At 45.0% G+C, this 14,764-nt stretch overlaps 1 protein-coding gene across 1 annotated transcript in view; it reads left to right on the top strand.

Annotated features, from left to right (window-relative positions):
• The first annotated feature begins 4,481 nt into the window (after window positions 1–4,481).
• Window positions 4,482–14,764, top strand: part of ryr1b (ryanodine receptor 1b (skeletal)) — a 129,163-nt gene continuing 118,880 nt past the window's right edge. The window contains exon 1 of the mRNA XM_083636928.1: window positions 4,482–4,596. Within this exon, the coding sequence (XP_083493054.1) occupies window positions 4,549–4,596 (48 nt within the window). The 5' untranslated portion in view covers window positions 4,482–4,548. The remainder of the gene's footprint in view (window positions 4,597–14,764) is intronic.

Genomic DNA, 14,764 nt, shown 5'->3' with positions numbered 1-14,764 from the left:
TTCTTGCCTTTTTTCTTCTTCTTAAAACTCCCTCTGTCATTTCTCTGTCCATAGTGATTACACAGGGAGGTTAGTGTTTGTGCTTCTGAATGTAACTGTGCAGCTGGACAGGGGGACTCAAAGGCATCCTTGTTTTGAACACACCAAGAGGAAGAGGGGACCGAACAGGGGACATTAATGTCCCCGGGCCTGCAGAGCAGAGGTGGCTGCGTTCTGGAGGAAGCCGAGTATGTGTGTGTGTGTGTGTGTGTGTGTGTGTGTGTGTGTGTGTGTGTGTGTGTGTGTGTGTGTGTGTGCGTGTGTGTGTGGGTGGGTGGGTGGGTGGGTGTGAGAGAGAAAGAAAGAGGGGCGATGTGGCATTCAAATACTAGGGGAGATGCAGACTCTTGCAGTCTTGCATGCCAAGTCCAGACATCTAAAATGCATTTTGGATTAGCATTAGAAAGCAGCACAGAGAAGGCAGCTCAAACACGCATGCAGCAGCGCTTCATTGGAAATGTCACTGGCCACAAAAAGAGAGAGAGAGAAAAAGCACTTGCCCATTCCTGGAATGCAATGTGGTAATCTTACTGTAAGCTAAGCAATGCTACTTTCAAACAGGAAGAGTTGCAGTTGACTCAGCTGGTATTTGAAAATCTAGGGTTGCATTCATAAATTAAGTAAGACACAATAAACTGAATGGCCTTCAGTTTGATCAGAATGCAAAACTGTAAGGCTTTGCATTCTGTTGCATGAGCGCCCTCTGAGCATTTTAATAAAAGCTTCCCTGGTTCACCACCACTGCAAATGCTTGATCTTTTACTGTGGTGGGGAGAGCAGCAACACAATCCCTGTGCAATGCCGCCACCTTGAGGTCGGACGTTGTAACTGCAGATAAACGTTCATGAGCGAGTTGGCGGAAAAAAAACAGTTGATTGTGAATCTCTGGACTCATAATCCCAGCATTCGCGTTAGTGCCGCTCCGGTGGCGCATTTCCTCCTCTTTTGAGTTGTAGCACGCTGCACGGGTCCTCCTCATACAGTCTGTAGTCCAGACCAGACCAAGTGACATCTTCTCCACTGCCAGACGATGATGCTATGGGAGATGGGCGGCATGGGCGGCATGCTGAGAGATGACAGATGGAGACTGAGGTAAGGGCTCGACACGACACGGTCTGTCTGTTCTCGCTGTCTGCGTGCGTGTTGGGGCTGCAACTAACGATTATTGTCATTATCGATTAATCTGTCGATTAGGCCCATTTTCTTGACTAATGGATTAGTTGTTGTTTCTTGTTTGGTCTATGAAATGTCACAAAATGGTGAACATTTTCGATGACTTTCGCCCCCAAAGCCCAAGATGACGTCCTCCTCAAATGTCTTGTCCTGACCAACAGTCCACAAGCCAAGGCAAATCAGTTTACTGCCATAGGACACTAATGATTGCTACCAGAAAATATTCATACAAAACAGAAGCATGGAACGAGAGAATTAGAGAAAATTAGTCCAAAATATCGATTAGTCGACTATTTAAAAAAAAGTTGGCGATTCATTTTCGTTGTAGCTCTGCTCTAGTGTGTGTGTGTGTGTGTGTGTGTGTGTGTGTGTGTGTGTGTGTGTGTGTGTGTGTGTGTGTGTGTGTGTGTGTGTGTGTGTGTGTGTTTTGCCCTATGGTTTTGCCCAGACTCCAGCTTTCTGTCTGCTGCTTGAGGGGTGTGTCACTCATGCTGGCAGAGCCATCTGCTGCCCTCTCTCTGGGGCACAGTGAGGCTTTCCACACCGCTCTGTTGATATTTTTCACTCTCTGCCCACTGAGCAATAAGTCAAAAGAAAAAAGATGTATTGTGAGTTGTGACATCATAGCGTTTTGGCATGACATAGTAGGATATGGATGGAGCAGGCACAGTGTACAGGCTGCATTTCTACGACAGTATTGATTCATAGCCTAACCTATTGACATAGGCAGGAGATAGAGAAGTTTCCCCCCTCTCTCTGCCTAAAATGTATTTTCAGAGCTAACAGAAGACTAGAGCGGTGGTTCTCAACATGGGGTCCAGGGACCACCAGGGGACCTTCAGGGGCTTCCAGGGGGTCCCCTGCAAATTTGATGAATTATGAAATTATGGAACCTCACCATTATTTAATTTACAAGAAGTTAACACAATTAGAGAATGTAGAATAATGACTGATTTGATCATAGTTTCATTGTTATCTCTCAACCTGAATAGAGTCTTTGAGTTCTGGACAAAATCATAATCTGACAATTCTCAGATTTGGGCCCCAGACTGAGACAAAATCTAATTTAATCGAGGTCTCCGTATAATGTGGAGGAAAATTAGTGGACCTTCATATGAAAAAGGTTGAGAATCACTGGACTAGAGTGATGTGGAGAAAGGCGAGACACCTTTGGATATACCCATGTACCACCCCCCCCCCCCCCCCCCCCATCTCTCTCGAACACACACACACACACACACACACACACACACACACACACACACACACACACACACACACACACACACACACACACACACACACACACACACACACACACACACACACTTGCTCTCCTGCATATTCCAGACATAAAACTCAGCACAAGGATAATTTAACTTTCCTGGAGTGTCTCAAAATGGCCTTTTTGGATCCTTGCCCGCTCCCTCAGATATTGGACAGTTTTATCAATCTTATAATTCTTTAAGGATTATGATATTAGTTATGATTTTACGACAGTTATGTAATTGCGATGTAAAAATAATTGAGGTGGTGAATAATGTCTTAACACCAAAGCATAAAAGGCTTTTAAACACAGATTTTATGGGGAAGTGTGAAAGTGTCTTGTATCCTGCTTGGTATTGACCGAAAAGCAGCCATATTGTCCACTCTGTGTGCCAAGGTATATATGTTTTTATATGTTTAGTTGGCTTTGAACCAGCAGCTCTGTAGCTGATTCAGGGTTTAAACTGAGAATATCTGATTGGTTCGGGAAGGGCCAGTCAGAATGAATTTCACTTGTTTTTTCATTTTCATTTTGAGTTTCATTTCATGTCTTGACTTGACTGAAAACTATCTCAGGCATGGTAGTTTCACACAATGAAATTATAATTTTAAATTGACTATCAGGCAAATTTTGTAGCTACAGCTTTTGCCACTGTATAAATCCCCCCTCATTGGATGGGATGGATGATATATAAAAATTCAATATATCGCGATAGAGAAAGGTGACGGTACACATCGTGGGGCAGAATAATTAATCTCAATAGCTACATTTTATTCTGCTGTCGTAATCACAAATGAGACGGCTTGCCCATCACAATTTTGTAATTGTTGTTTACATTCTAGCAAGATAATATCATTGCTTGAAAGATATGTGGCTCAGAAATAAACAGAATTCTGCAGTCAGACTTGTCTTTCATTTATTATTACATCGTGATATGGTTGTATTGAATCGTGAATGCCATATTGCATGTTGAATCGTATCGTGTGATATAACTATCCATGCATGCTACCCGTCATGCATCTGTGCTGCATCTCCCCTGTATGACTGCATAGACCATGATGGAAGTGTTCTTTCTCAAATGCTGTTCAACTGAATAGGCACAAGAACATAATTACAACAACATAACAACTCAATCAGATGGCAGATGACACACATCGCTGATGCTGAAACAGTATGAATTTTCCAAACAGCTCCTCTGGGGGTCAGAGCGATACTGCAGCGTTAATTCACCGATTCATCTGTGATTTGGAAAGGTTTTTGTCCAGTGCAGCTGACTGCTTCACTTTGAACGGGTTAACTGTAAAGCCTGCTAGTTCTCATCTCAGTGTTGTAATTCACATTGTGCCGTGTCTCAAACTATGCCGTGTTGTTTGCTCCTTGAATGTGAAGGAATTGGGTCTGGAAAGGCCTTGAAAAGTCCTTCAATTTGATGTTTAAGAAGGTGTGGTGTGTGTGTGTGTGTGTGTGTGTGTGTGTGTATGTCTTCACAGTGCACGCTCACAGAAGGCTAGAGAGTCCTCACCCCCTTTCCTTTTATAGCCTCAGACATGTGGAAGGAGGAGTGGCCCACTTTTACAAACATGGTGGGATGGGAGCGGTGTGTGTGTGTGTGTGTGTGTGTGTGTGTGTGTGTGTGTGTGTGTGTGTGTGCGTGCGTGTGTGTGTACCAAGGTGCCTACCCCTCCCTTACCCCCCCAACAATCCAACCCCCCCCCCCCCCCCCCCGCCGTGGTGGGATGCAGGGCGAGGGAGGGGAGCCGGGGGAGCCTCTCTCTCTCCCTGTCACTCTCTCTCACAGCAGCGTGAGAGCCACAGGACTCACGCTGTCCTCCAGCACACCCACACACAGGCACTGAGAGCGAGCGAGAGACACCGAGAGGGAGTGTGTGAGAGAGAGAGATACGTACAGCGGCGAGAGGAGAGAGAGGCAGAGGTGTAGCGTGGTGGAGAGAGGCAGAGAGACGTGGCAAAGGAGAAAGAAAAGGTCTAAAAAAAGAAAAGGAAAAAAAAGATAAACAGAGGGATTTTCTCTTTTCTCCCGAGGAGCTGCGAATAACCCTCGGCAAAGGATGGCTGAAGGGGGCGAGGGAGAGGAGGAGATTCAGTTCCTGAGAACGGTGAGTAGCGGCTTTACTTTTCCCTTCTCGCTCGACTCGGGGGCGAACCTGCACCAAGCCAAGGCTCCTGGAAAAGGGGGACAAGGGGGGGGGGGGGGTAACTGGAGAAGGGGGGGAGGTGGAGCTATGAAGTAATGATATGGGACCTGAGTTTATTTTCTAATCTGAAGATGCAATGAATTCCCTCTACCTCTCTACCTGCCAGCTTCCCTCTCTGAATAAAGGGCTTCGGCTGGCATCTATCGACCCAACCGTTGACTCCTGGCTTCTCCATCCCTTCACTTTGTGTCACTTTTGCTATTCTGGCCGGCCGGGGATATTTATGTCAATCATCTGTAGTTGCAGTTCTCCAAGCCAAGCCCTGCTTCTCTATATAGTTGCCTATTTTTGCGGTGCCCTGAATGTGCCATGACCTGCTTATTAGCTGCTCTCTTTAAACTTGGTAATTGATTCCTTTCATCTCTGGTGAAACCTGGCAATATTAAGCCCACATCGTATCATCCTCTTTTCATCTTTTCACTATTAGCCGCTGTCAAGTGTCAGTCTCGCCTTAACCTGTTTTGCATTACTTCCAGAACATTCTAGCCTCCGGGAGATTTTAGAGTAGGTGGTTGACTCTGTGTGTGTGTGTGTGTGTGTGTGTGTGTGTGTGTGTGTGTGTGTGTGTGTGTGTGTGTGTGCATGTGCGTGCGTGCGTGCGCGTGCTCGTGCGTGTGCGTGTGCGTGTGTGTGTGTGTGTGTCTAGATAGATAGACAGGGCTGGTGCATCTGTTAGCATCGTTATCTATTTTTATCTAAGGAAAGGAGAGCCTTGACAGTGCGGGGTGAGGAGGCAGAGCAACAAGCTGCCCAGGACAGCTGGCCCTGGGCTGCATGTCTGCCTTGAAGAAGCCAGCACGCGCGCGCACACACACACACACACACACACACACACACACACACACACACACACACACACACACACACACACACACACACACACACACACACACACACACACACACACACACACACACACACACACACACACACACACACACACACACACTCTCTCTCTCTCTCTCTCTCTCTCTCTCTCTCTCGCTGACACACAAAAAGAGCTAAAAACAGTGAAGTACAGAGAGACAAAAAGAGGTATTTCAGTCAGACAGATAGATTTATCCAGGGATGAAGAGGAGATGAAAATCAGATTAGAAAGCAAATTGTTTTTTGGTGGGGGGAAGTTGGGGGATTTTTGTGGGTGTCAGGATGACCTTTAAGGATTTGTGAGACCAGCAAGCGACTGGAAGTTCACTGGTTAATTGCTGCTGTGAGCATCAACAAAATAATAGCCCCAGTCACCGTGCCCTTGTGTCTCGTTTCAAGTATGGCTCTGCTCTTTCTGGGAAGCTTAAAGCAGGTTCGCTGTGTAATAATAGTTAGGGTACAACAATACATCCCAGACTTCATGCAGCAAATTATAATGATTGACACAGGATTCCTTTGAAGCTAATGAAGTTAGCTCACAATAGCCACAAGACGGCAATACAGCGCAACGCAGCTGTTGTTCCCCTTACAGAACCATAAACAAGGCATTTCTTTCTCACTTCACAGAGTGGCAAATGAATTGTGAGACACATAGGTGAAATTGTCTGGATGGCTGCACTGGGTTTGTCATTAGTTCAAAGCCTCAGGATTAGATCGGTTAGATGTGCCACTTCAAAAGAAAAAACTATGTGAAACAGTCACAATTAATATGAAATGGATTGGAAAATGTATCAAAAGTAGCAAGATAAACTAGAATGTGTGTGCCTCAGTGGTTACAGTTTCAAGTCCTATTGGGGCCACAATGCTTGTTACTGTAAGGCAGTGTGGATACAATGTTACTGTAAGGCAGTGTGGATACAATGTTACTGTAAGGCAGTGTGGATACAATGTTACTGTAAGGCAGTGTGGATGGATACAATGTTACTGTAAGGCAGTGTGGATGGATACAATGTTACTGTAAGGCACTGTGGATACAATGTTACTGTAAGGCAGCGTGGATACAATGTTACTGTAAGGCAGCGTGGATGGATACAATGTTACTGTAAGGCAGTGTGGATGGATACAATGTTACTGTAAGGCAGTGTGGATACAATGTTACTGTAAGGCAGTGTGGATGGATACAATGTTACTGTAAGGCAGTGTGGATACAATGTTACTGTAAGGCAGTGTGGATACAATGTTACTGTAAGGCAGTGTGGATGGATACAATGTTACTGTAAGGCAGTGTGGATGGATACAATGTTACTGTAAGGCAGTGTGGATGGATACAATGTTACTGTAAGGCAGTGTGGATGGATACAATGTTACTGTAAGGCAGTGTGGATACAATGTTACTGTAAGGCAGTGTGGATACAATGTTACTGTAAGGCAGTGTGGATACAATGTTACTGTAAGGCAGTGTGGATGGTTCAATGCTACTGTAAGGCAGTGTGGATGCAAACATGCACCATATCGCCTGGGATCAGTCTTTTAAGTAGAGGCCAGTGATAGGAAGCACTCTGAGTCAGCTGTTTTCACTTATTTGTGATGGGAGACACAGTGGAGCTTCATCTCACCTGGAGCAGCTGGAGCAGACTGATACAGTAGTTATATGTTTTTATCAAATGTAATCACTTATCTTTAATTGCATAATCTATAGTTGTGGGTCACAACCAGACTCTCTTTTTAGCTGTGGGTTGACCTATCTCAGCCTTGAGATTTCGCTTCAATCCATATCAAGCATATTCAATTAGCTTCATTACAATCTAATGGAATAGTACACTCTTAAAAAGGTCGTGCCAATTCCAGCACACCAAAGTGTCTGTCTAGCATAGCAGGAACGACATACAATCATGTTTCTTTTCAGTGCAACATAGATTAGTAACAGCATAACTTGTGCCAGTATGTGTTGGGTATAACATAAGTTCTGTTGAAAGGATGTGTGTATGTAAGCTTTTGTTGTTGTTGTTGTTTTGTGGGCAGTGGTGGATAAATCTGGGTGGGAAAATGAAAAGGCAGTGCTTGCCCCTCTCTCACCACTCCCTGAAGTGCACTCCCTGAAGTGCCCTTGAGCAAGGCCCTTAACCCCAACTGCTCCAGTGGAGCTGCTCAGCGGCCAGCAGATCAGATTGTGGTTGTACTGGTCAGGTGTGTGTGTGCGTGTGTGTGTGTGTGTGTGTGTGTGTGTGTGTGTGTGTGTGTGTGTGTGTGTGTGTGAACAGGGCGCTCCTGAAAAAGAGAGCTTTGCTCTCAGTGAGACTCCCCCTTAATGAAACTTGATGATTCGTGTGGAGACATTGGTGTTGTCCCAATCTCAAAACTAGACACACACAGTTGTATTGAAAAGGACACTTCTGTTGATGTTTTTCAAAGTTAATACAGTTGTGCTATGGTTTGTATGATCGTACAAAGTTGTATTTGGGAAACAAAGGGTTTTAATTGACATTTCTGACCAATCAATATTTAATAATTAGATTGTTAATAATTAGATGCACCTTGGAACCTTTGACGTTTTCCAGTGTTAAAAACCGCCCACTGAACACTAGTTATTGGGTATGACGAACACACCTGCATCACACACACACACACACACACACACACGCACACACGCACACGCGCACACGCGCACACACACACACACACACACACACACACACACACACACACACACACACACACACACACACACACACACACACACACACACACACACACACACACACACACTAGATTATTACAGTCTATATGAGGGATGTCGTCTGTCCCTGTCAAAGAAACTCGGAGATAGCAGCTGTCCCTGTGGACTGGGATGCCTTTTGTCTCAACAGTCAGTCCATTTTTACCCTTTTCTCTGTTTCCCCCCACGTCTCCCCCCCCCCCCCCCCCCCGAGAATACTCCAGATAACGAGGAGAGCTGTGGCCGTTACAAAGAGAACAAGACAATGCAATGTTCTTTGATTCAGTGTTTTTGTAATGGAAGAGAGGGCGAAGAGACCAGATCCCTCTAGTGCTGTTAGCTGAATCCTGTTCACTCTGACAGACAGACAGACATGGGAAGCTGTTTTATATACTGTGCATCATCACCACATCTCCTATGATCATTTTCACATTACACACAGATTGCTCTGTGGCACCTGTCTATTCCAGTGTTTCCCATACATAAAGGAATTTGTGGCGGGCCGCCACAATAATATTTTGACCGCCACAATAAGATGTTGACCAATTCTTTTTTTTTTTTTTTTTTTTACAGTGCACCTGAACGCAACATGCAAGATATCCGCTGAATAAGTGTCCAATAAATGTTCATGTCATTCTGGCCAATACTTCTGTTATAGCATTTCAGTCTGGAATATGGAATATCTTTCAATAATCTATGATTTAGCTGCTAAATTGTCAAATACCGCCATCTGCTCGCTACCCAGGCACTTATGTATGTACTTAACCTAACTAACTATCCGGTGTGCACAACACTGTCAGCCTAAACTCCGGCTGACACCCCAAAAACCTACAATCCGCTACAGAAAAATGTATATTGTTTGTTTATTAACTGGCCCCTCGCCTTCTATCATTTCACGAAAGTGGCAAAGCAAGTTGAGTATCCCTGACCTATAGGGAGAAATTTAGTTTGTCATTGTAAACCCACAGCACAGTAATGATGACATGTTCTTCATAGATCTAGCCTTTTAATTTTGCTCTTAAGCTTTCTCAAAGTACACCAAATTCATGCATTTTACTTTAAAATGTTTAAAATAATCTTGCTGGGGGGAATGCCCCCGCACCCCCCTAGGGGGTCTGCGGTCCCCCACCAAAAATACTCTAAATCCTGTGGGAAACACTGTATTCTATTCTAGGTTTTGTTGTGTCATTCTAACAGGGTCCAGGCCTGTGAGTAACTAATCTAGCGCTGGCTGATCACATTGTGGCGTGGATAGTGCAACAGTCGACACTTGCTGTTTGGGCTTATCCCCCAGCTGCTTGAACCTGCTGCACAGTAGCACATTACCTAAACACTCTCTCCACTCAAACAGGGAGGGAACAACAGTCCACAGGTATCTACTATCAAACAAGGAGGGAACAACAGCCCACAGTATCTACTATCAAACAGGGAGGGAACAACAGCCCACAGTATCTACTATCAAACAGGGAGGGAACAACAGCCCACAGTATCTACTATCAAACAGGGAGGGAACAACAGCCCACAGTATCTACTATCAAACAGGGAGGGAACAACAGCCCACAGTATCTACTATCAAACAGTGAGGGAACAACAGTCCACAGTATCTACTATCAAACAGTGAGGGAACAACAGCCCACAGTATCTACTATCAAACAGGGAGCGAACAACAGCCCACAGTATCTACTATCAAACAGGGAGGGAACAACAGCCCACAGGTATCTACTATCAAACAGTGAGGGAACAACAGCCCACAGTATCTACTATCAAACAGGGAGGGAACAACAGCCCACAGTATCTACTATCAAACAGTGAGGGAACAACAGTCCACAGTATCTACTATCAAACAGGGAGGGAACAACAGTCCACAGTATCTACTATCAAACAGTGAGGGAACAACAGTCCACAGTATCTACTATCAAACAGGGAGGGAACAACAGTCCACAGTATCTACTATCAAACAGTGAGGGAACAACAGCCCACAGGTATCTACTATCAAACAGGGAGGGAACAACAGCCCACAGGTATCTACTATCAAACAGGGAGGGAACAACAGCCCACAGGTATCTACTATCAAACAGTGAGGGAACAACAGCCCACAGTATCTACTATCAAACAGGGAGGGAACAACAGCCCACAGGTATCTACTATCAAACCCCCCAAAAACTCTGCAAGCCTGGCACTTCAGCCCCCACATGTGCTGTCATTGTCTGGCTTAGCTTGCAGTATCTCTTGTTCTCTCCTGCAACAGCGGCAGACTGCTGAAACGTTATCAAAGAACCAGGGTCCATGTCAAGGAACCCAAACATAATACGGCGCTGCCGTTTCAAAAGCTGTGTCACTGTTTCACGACGCCTCCTTTGTGCTGTGAATCATGCGGGCGAGTGAGTTTGAAGCGGTGTTCGAGTTCCAGTCTATAACAGCAGTTTCTTTTTATAGTTTGCCACTATAAGAGCACACACTCTGGAGGGAGTGAGAGGGAAACGAGAGGAGTCAGTGTCCTAGTTGCCAGCATCCATTGGGAGAGGTTGTGTGTGTGTGTATGTGTGAATCTGTGTGTGTGTGTGTGTGTGTGTATGTGTGAATCTGTGTGTGTGTGTGTGTGTGTATGTGTGAATCTGTGTGTGTGTGTGTGTGTGTGTGTGTGTGTGTGTGTGTGTGTGTGTGTGTGTGTGTGTGTGTGTGTGTGTGTGTGCGTGCATGCGTGCGTGCGTGTGTGCCCGTGTGTATGTGTCAAGTGAACATATTTTGTATATTGTTGTGAGAATCACTTGTGGTGCGAGACACATGCAGGATTACATCAAATAATTACTTTTCGTCAGAATTGCCTTGGTTGGTTTGAATAATTCAGGATTTGACTTATACATTGTGACTTTGTGAGAAGCTGGTGACATTGCCAGCAACTTTTTGGACAATGCCCTCTCTGCAACAGGAAGCAATGTGAAACACCGGGGTCAAAAGTCTACTCAAATGTTTTCTGGCCACAAGATATCTCCATGTGATCAAAGTAGAAATGTTGCGGCAACTCCTACCAGACATGTCGAGTCCTTAGTTAAGGCAAGTCAAGTCACCCCCGCCCCAAGATACTTGGCGGTCTTAATACTTGGTGGTCTTACCTGCAGTATAAAGTCTTTATAATGAGAAAAGACAGGTATTAGTACCTGTGTATTGATGATATTATTGGCCATTTCTTCTAACGAAGGGCCAGTTACATAAAGCTAGTTTAAGACTAGACTGTTCTTAGATTCTCAGTCTGTTACTTAAATATTACAACAGTTATTTTGAGGTATGATAGCCACCTCCCCCCTGGCTAACCTTGACTTAAGAACTGTGTTGTTATGGCAACGAGTCAGCCTACTGTCAGAGTGGGAAGTTTATACTGTTTCATACAAGAGCCCAAATCTTTAGTTTGTGGTAGTCTGAAGAAGAGTGAGTCTTTAGTAGGGATGTCACGATACTAGAATTTCTACATCGATAACGATAGCCTGGAAAATATCGATACTCAATACCATTTTCGATACCACGGGAAAGAGGGATGATGACACATCAAGAAGCATAAAAATAAAGTTAGACAGATGGACAGACAGACGCACACTTCTCCATAATCTAGGCCTGATAAAATTTTGAACTTAGACAGCAGAGTAGCTTGTTTAGCTTGATGAAGAAACAGATACCCACCAATGATAGGGAGGGAAAAATCTGTGATTTTTTTTGTGATCGGTCAGGAATCCTTGTCGTCAGTTTGTCACGAGTTGGGAGTGAGAATGTGTTGAAAGCATGTGTTGTATGTTGCAATCGATTGGCTAGTTAGGTTTTAAGCTGGGCTCAGACTACAGGATTCTGACAATCTTAGCCGATTTTGAAATCTGGCTGTGACACGCACTACAGGAGAATCTTCCCAGATTATCTTCCCTAGAATCTCAAACATGCACACACTACAAGATTTGTAAATGTGGCGCACCACGCACTACAGGATATTATTAAGATTATCGGCAGGATAATCACCTTGATGCCCGGCCATACGAACCTGTTTCGTTTTTGGGGTTCCAGCAGTGACCAAAGCGCTCCGCCCCCACCTCACCTCTCTCTCTCGTTTCCTCATTTTCATGCCCGTCTCGCCAAACAAATGAATCTCACGGTAGTTAGCATGCGTGTAAACAACGCGACTCTATTGTCTGTACAAGTGAGAACACAAACACATGGCCTACCAAAATATATTTCCCTGCTGCATGTCATGAGATCGGCAAAAGTTTGGATAGACTGGATTGCTTCCCGCAGCAGCAATGCCTTTTCCCCCCACACTGCCTGGCTGATAGACAGGTAGGAGATTACAGCCTCTGACTGGCAGGGGCTCAAAACTACGATATAACAACTTTTTATTCATTGGTCATTCATTGTGATATAAATGAGTGACATTTTCCCCCAAATACTCGTGGTTCTGTGCTGTTGGTATTTGGTAGCCTATAATGCCTGCAGTGCAGCGCATCAAATGAGCCGCGTCAATTAACGACGGGAGTCTCGCGCAGCAGCAGAATGATGTATTCGCGCAGATTTTCAGTCCTAAATATCAAACATGTTTGATATGATCGGGACGGCCCCGATGAGGCTTTGAGCAGATCGGGAGGCTTAAGATTGGATCTGCAAACAGCTCACACTACAAGATAATCGGTGCCGAACGTCGGGCCCGACCAAGCTTGGCAAGCTGCCAGGCCAGATTTCTCCTCCGATTCTCAGGAGGGGTGAATCGGGCATAAATCCTGTAGTGTGAGCCAGCCTTTAGATCACCCTGATTGGTTGCTTTGGATTTTAAAGGAGGGAGGAGTGGAAGTCATTTTAAGGATTTAACAATATAATGTAACCCTTTTTGTGGGGGGGGAAAACATCAGACAAATTATTATTCAAAGTAGAGAATTTTATATACATCTTGAAACATGACTTTAGGGGGTCTTTAAATATATTTTATGGGTCAAGTCACAAGTCTTTAACTTCCAAGTTGAGTCTCAAGTCATTTATTTTCTGTCAAGTCATCAAAACGAGTTGACTCAAGTCCAAGTCACAATGACTCGAGTCCAAGTCACAATGACTCGAGTCCAAGTCACAATGAGGCCATTTACACTTGGCGCTAACATGCTTTTTCTGTGATCAGATTGCAATCAGATTGTATTTTATCACTTCAGCCTGATTCCATTTACACCTGGCGTTAACATGCATTTTCTGCAATCTGATTGCAATCTGATTGCAGAAATGGTTGTCCTCTCAATCCGCATAAAGTTGCTGTATCCAGATTGAGAGGACACATTGCATTTACACTTGTGTTCAATGTGTACACAATGCATCCCTGACCAGTGACCACCTCCGGAGGTGGTTTGGCCGATCAGATTGCAATCCTTCTTCAATGCGTTTTGGGGGTGTTTACACCTGGCATTTCAAGTGATAAAACACAATCTGATTGCAATCTGATCACAGAAAACGCATGTTAGCGCCAGGTGTAAATGGCCTCAATGACTCTAGTCCACATCTCTGACATTTACCTTCTTTTTCATCTGCTTTCTCTCTCTTTCTCTCTCTCTCTCTCTCTCTCTCTTCCTCCTTTCACACGTCATTTCTGTTCCCTTTCTGAATCCTCCTCCAGTGCTTTGTGCTCTAGATGAATGCAGTGTTTGTGTGAGGCTGTGGGCAGGCTGGCAGCATGTTGATTTCCACTATGGCCGTATTACAGATGATATTGACTGAGGAGAAAGTAAGTCCACAATACACATTCAATAGTTTGTGTGTGTGATGACAGTTTTTTTTTGCAGATGCACACAAATACAGACACACTCCCTCTGTTTCATTCCAAGAGTCTTCTCTCTCTCTCTCTCCCCCTCTCTCTCTCTCTCTCACACACACACACACACACACACACACACACACACACACACACACACACACCTACACACACACACACACACACACACACACACACACACACACACACACACACACACACACACACACACACACACACACAAATAAACAAACAAACACACATATTGCGTTACCATTAATATAGTGTCAGGCTCCTAGCTGAGCTAGAGCAGCAGCAGGGTCGGTGCACTGACGGGTGTGTGTGTGTGTGTGTGTGTGTGTGAAGCCAGGCTTTAGAAGTGCTGAGCCTGGGAGATGAACACATCCACACAGCACCTGTTGGTCTGCACTCGTTTGAATGGCCCTGTGCTCTGTGGTCACGGCAGTTTACACAATAAACAGGTGGTCCAGTCTGCTCCACTCAGCTGAGTCAGCTCAACACGATACTGAGAGACAGAGAGACTGAGAGACAGAGAGGGACAGAGAGAGAGAGGGACAGAGAGAGAGAGACATAGGGAGAGAGAGAGGGAGAGAGACACCGAGAGACAGAGAGAGAGACAGAGGGAGAGAGACTGAGAGACAGGGAGAGGGAGAGAGACTGAGAGACAGGGAGAGGGAGAGAGAGAGGGAGAGAGACTGAGA

The sequence above is a fragment of the Poromitra crassiceps genome (assembly GCF_964638095.1).
Source record: "Poromitra crassiceps genome assembly, chromosome: 5".
In the NCBI taxonomy this organism is placed as follows: domain Eukaryota; kingdom Metazoa; phylum Chordata; class Actinopteri; order Beryciformes; family Melamphaidae; genus Poromitra; species Poromitra crassiceps.
Note: the sequence above shows the minus strand (reverse complement) of the source record. Positions and strands in the feature narration are given on the sequence as shown.